At 68.4% G+C, this 2,045-nt stretch overlaps 1 protein-coding gene across 2 annotated transcripts in view; it reads right to left on the bottom strand.

Annotated features, from left to right (window-relative positions):
- LHX3 (LIM homeobox 3) overlaps positions 1-2,045 on the bottom strand; it is a 10,746-nt gene that overhangs the window by 5,746 nt on the left and 2,955 nt on the right. The window contains exon 1 of one of the 2 annotated variants that reach the window (XM_004388648.2): positions 1,770-1,857. The exons of the other annotated variant lie outside the window; for it this stretch is intronic. Coding sequence (XP_004388705.1) covers positions 1,770-1,857 — 88 coding nt within the window. Of the gene's footprint in view, positions 1-1,769; positions 1,858-2,045 lie in introns of those variants that run through there. 2 annotated transcript variants of the gene reach the window in all.

Genomic DNA, 2,045 nt, shown 5'->3' with positions numbered 1-2,045 from the left:
CAAAGACGCGCCGCTGGAGCGGCTGACAGCTTTGCTCGCCTTTGCGCCGAGCCCCGCGTGCCCAGACGCCGCTCAGAGAGCCAGGCCCGAAGGCGGGGACGGGCAGGGAGGATCCCGGCAGGGGCTGCCCGCTCGCCGTCCGCGGGCTCCCGCCTGGGCCCCCTGGCTTCCTGCACGGCGCTGGCGCCGGCCGAGGCCGGGCTTGTGCGCACGCACTGGGTAGGGGCGCTCAGGGTCCCGGGAAGAGGGTCAGGGAGGCAGCTGGGTTTCCTGCCGCGGAGCCTCGGGCCTCGGGAGCCGGAGCTGCGAGGCTTGGTGACTGCGTCGGATCGGCACCTAGCGCGACCCAAGAGGAGAAGGTGAGGATGCTGCCCGGGCCTCACCGCGAAGCCGGAATCCCGGCCACCTGAGGCAGCCCTGGAACCGCCGGCTCCCGGCATGGGCGCAGGGAAGGAGGGTGAGTCTCCGGAGGGGAAGAGGCCCAGAGTCCTCCGTCTAGACACGCAGCCAAGACTCCAGGTCAGGAGGGGCACAGCAGGGAAGTCCTGGGATCCACTCTCCATTTCCCCCACAACCCCTAGCCCTGGGGCTCTCACAGAATTGAGCACCCAGTTCCCCACCACATTCAGCGCTGATGATTCTGCCCCTGATTTTCCAGCATCTGCCCTCAATCCACAGAGGCAGGCTCCGAACCCACCCATCCTTGCATGCAGAGAGACGAATCCACTCCTGGCTGCTGCCCTGCGCGGTCAGCACACACCTGCCCCCAACACAGCACCTGTGGGCGCCTCCCTACAAGGGGCCTGGAGAGGGCAGGGAGCCTCTGGCATAGGCCAGGAGCCCCCAGGCAGTGTTGGGGACCAGCAGGCCAATTCCATCCTCCAGGTCCTCCACCCGGTGGTCTGACGACAAGTCCCGTCTTGGCCCTGCCTCCTGCTTCTGGCCTGGAGGCTTCCAGTCTGTGCTTTCACAGTCGGAAGCCAAGGACCCCCCAGGATGGAAGAAGCGGGCAGGAACCACAGAGTCCCCTCCCAGCAGGCTCCGTGCCTCAGTGTGGAGCAGCCCGTGGAAGTTGCACTGCACCCCAGAAGTGACAGGTCCAGGGCTCAGTGGGTGCTGTCCAAAGGGCGTGAGTCGTCTCCTATCATTGGCTTTGGAGACTCCTCCCTGTTGGCAAGGGCTGGGGCCCTGGTCTGAGGCAGCAGCCCCCGGTGCTAGGCATCTGGCCGGGAGCGCCAACAATGACTGCATTATTTTCCACGTTCCCAGCAATCCGAGGGCCCCTGGGGAGGGCGGTTCAGGCGGGAGGCTGGCAGGGCCCCGAGCTCCTGCTGCTGGTCAGGTTGGGGAGGCCCGGCTGGGCTGTGCGCAGGATCCGAGGGGTGTCGGGTCCCTGGGGGAACTTGGCGGCCCTACTGTATCTCCCCCCACCAGCACCCTTGCAGCCCCTCACTTCCATCACTTTCTGCCTCAGCGGTGCGGAAGCTCCAAGCGGCTCAAATTACAGCCCTGCCATGGCTCCAGGCTCCCCACCACCCACTGGGGGCCTCCGCAACCTGCCTGACCAGCTCACCTTCCCCACCACTGTGCCTTCTCAGGCGGCCCACCCACAGTCTTTCTGGACTTTCCCCTCTGCCTTCTTCCCGGCCCTTGCCAGTCTGGCCCTCGCATGTCTGTCTGCCCCTGCCGTCCTTGCCCTTTCTGCCCCTTGGGCCTTCCTGCCCAGGCTGGGGGCAGGCGGGGCTGGGCGGAGCTGCGGGATCTCTTACCCCGCGTCCCACCGAGTGTGCAGACCGTGGCGGCCCGGGGGGCCCCCGGCCTCTCTCGGTCGCGCTCGAGCTCGGCTTCCAGCAGCATCACGGCCGGCCGGCCGGGGTCCAAGCGAGCAGGTTGCACGCTCCCCCCTCGGACACCGCGTCCCCCGGAGGGCTCGGAGTCCCAGGCCCGGGCGCGTCCGAGCCGCGCGCGTCCCTGTCTGGCTCCTAAGCCACTGGGCCCGCGCGCTGTCCGCGGTGCTGAAGAAGGCGCCACCCCGGCCCCGCCCC

This window comes from Trichechus manatus, unplaced genomic scaffold (assembly GCF_000243295.1).
Source record: "Trichechus manatus latirostris isolate Lorelei unplaced genomic scaffold, TriManLat1.0 scaffold00214, whole genome shotgun sequence".
Lineage (NCBI taxonomy): Eukaryota > Metazoa > Chordata > Mammalia > Sirenia > Trichechidae > Trichechus > Trichechus manatus.
The sequence above is the reverse complement of the archived record's forward strand: the minus strand, read 5'-3'. Positions and strand labels throughout refer to the sequence as shown.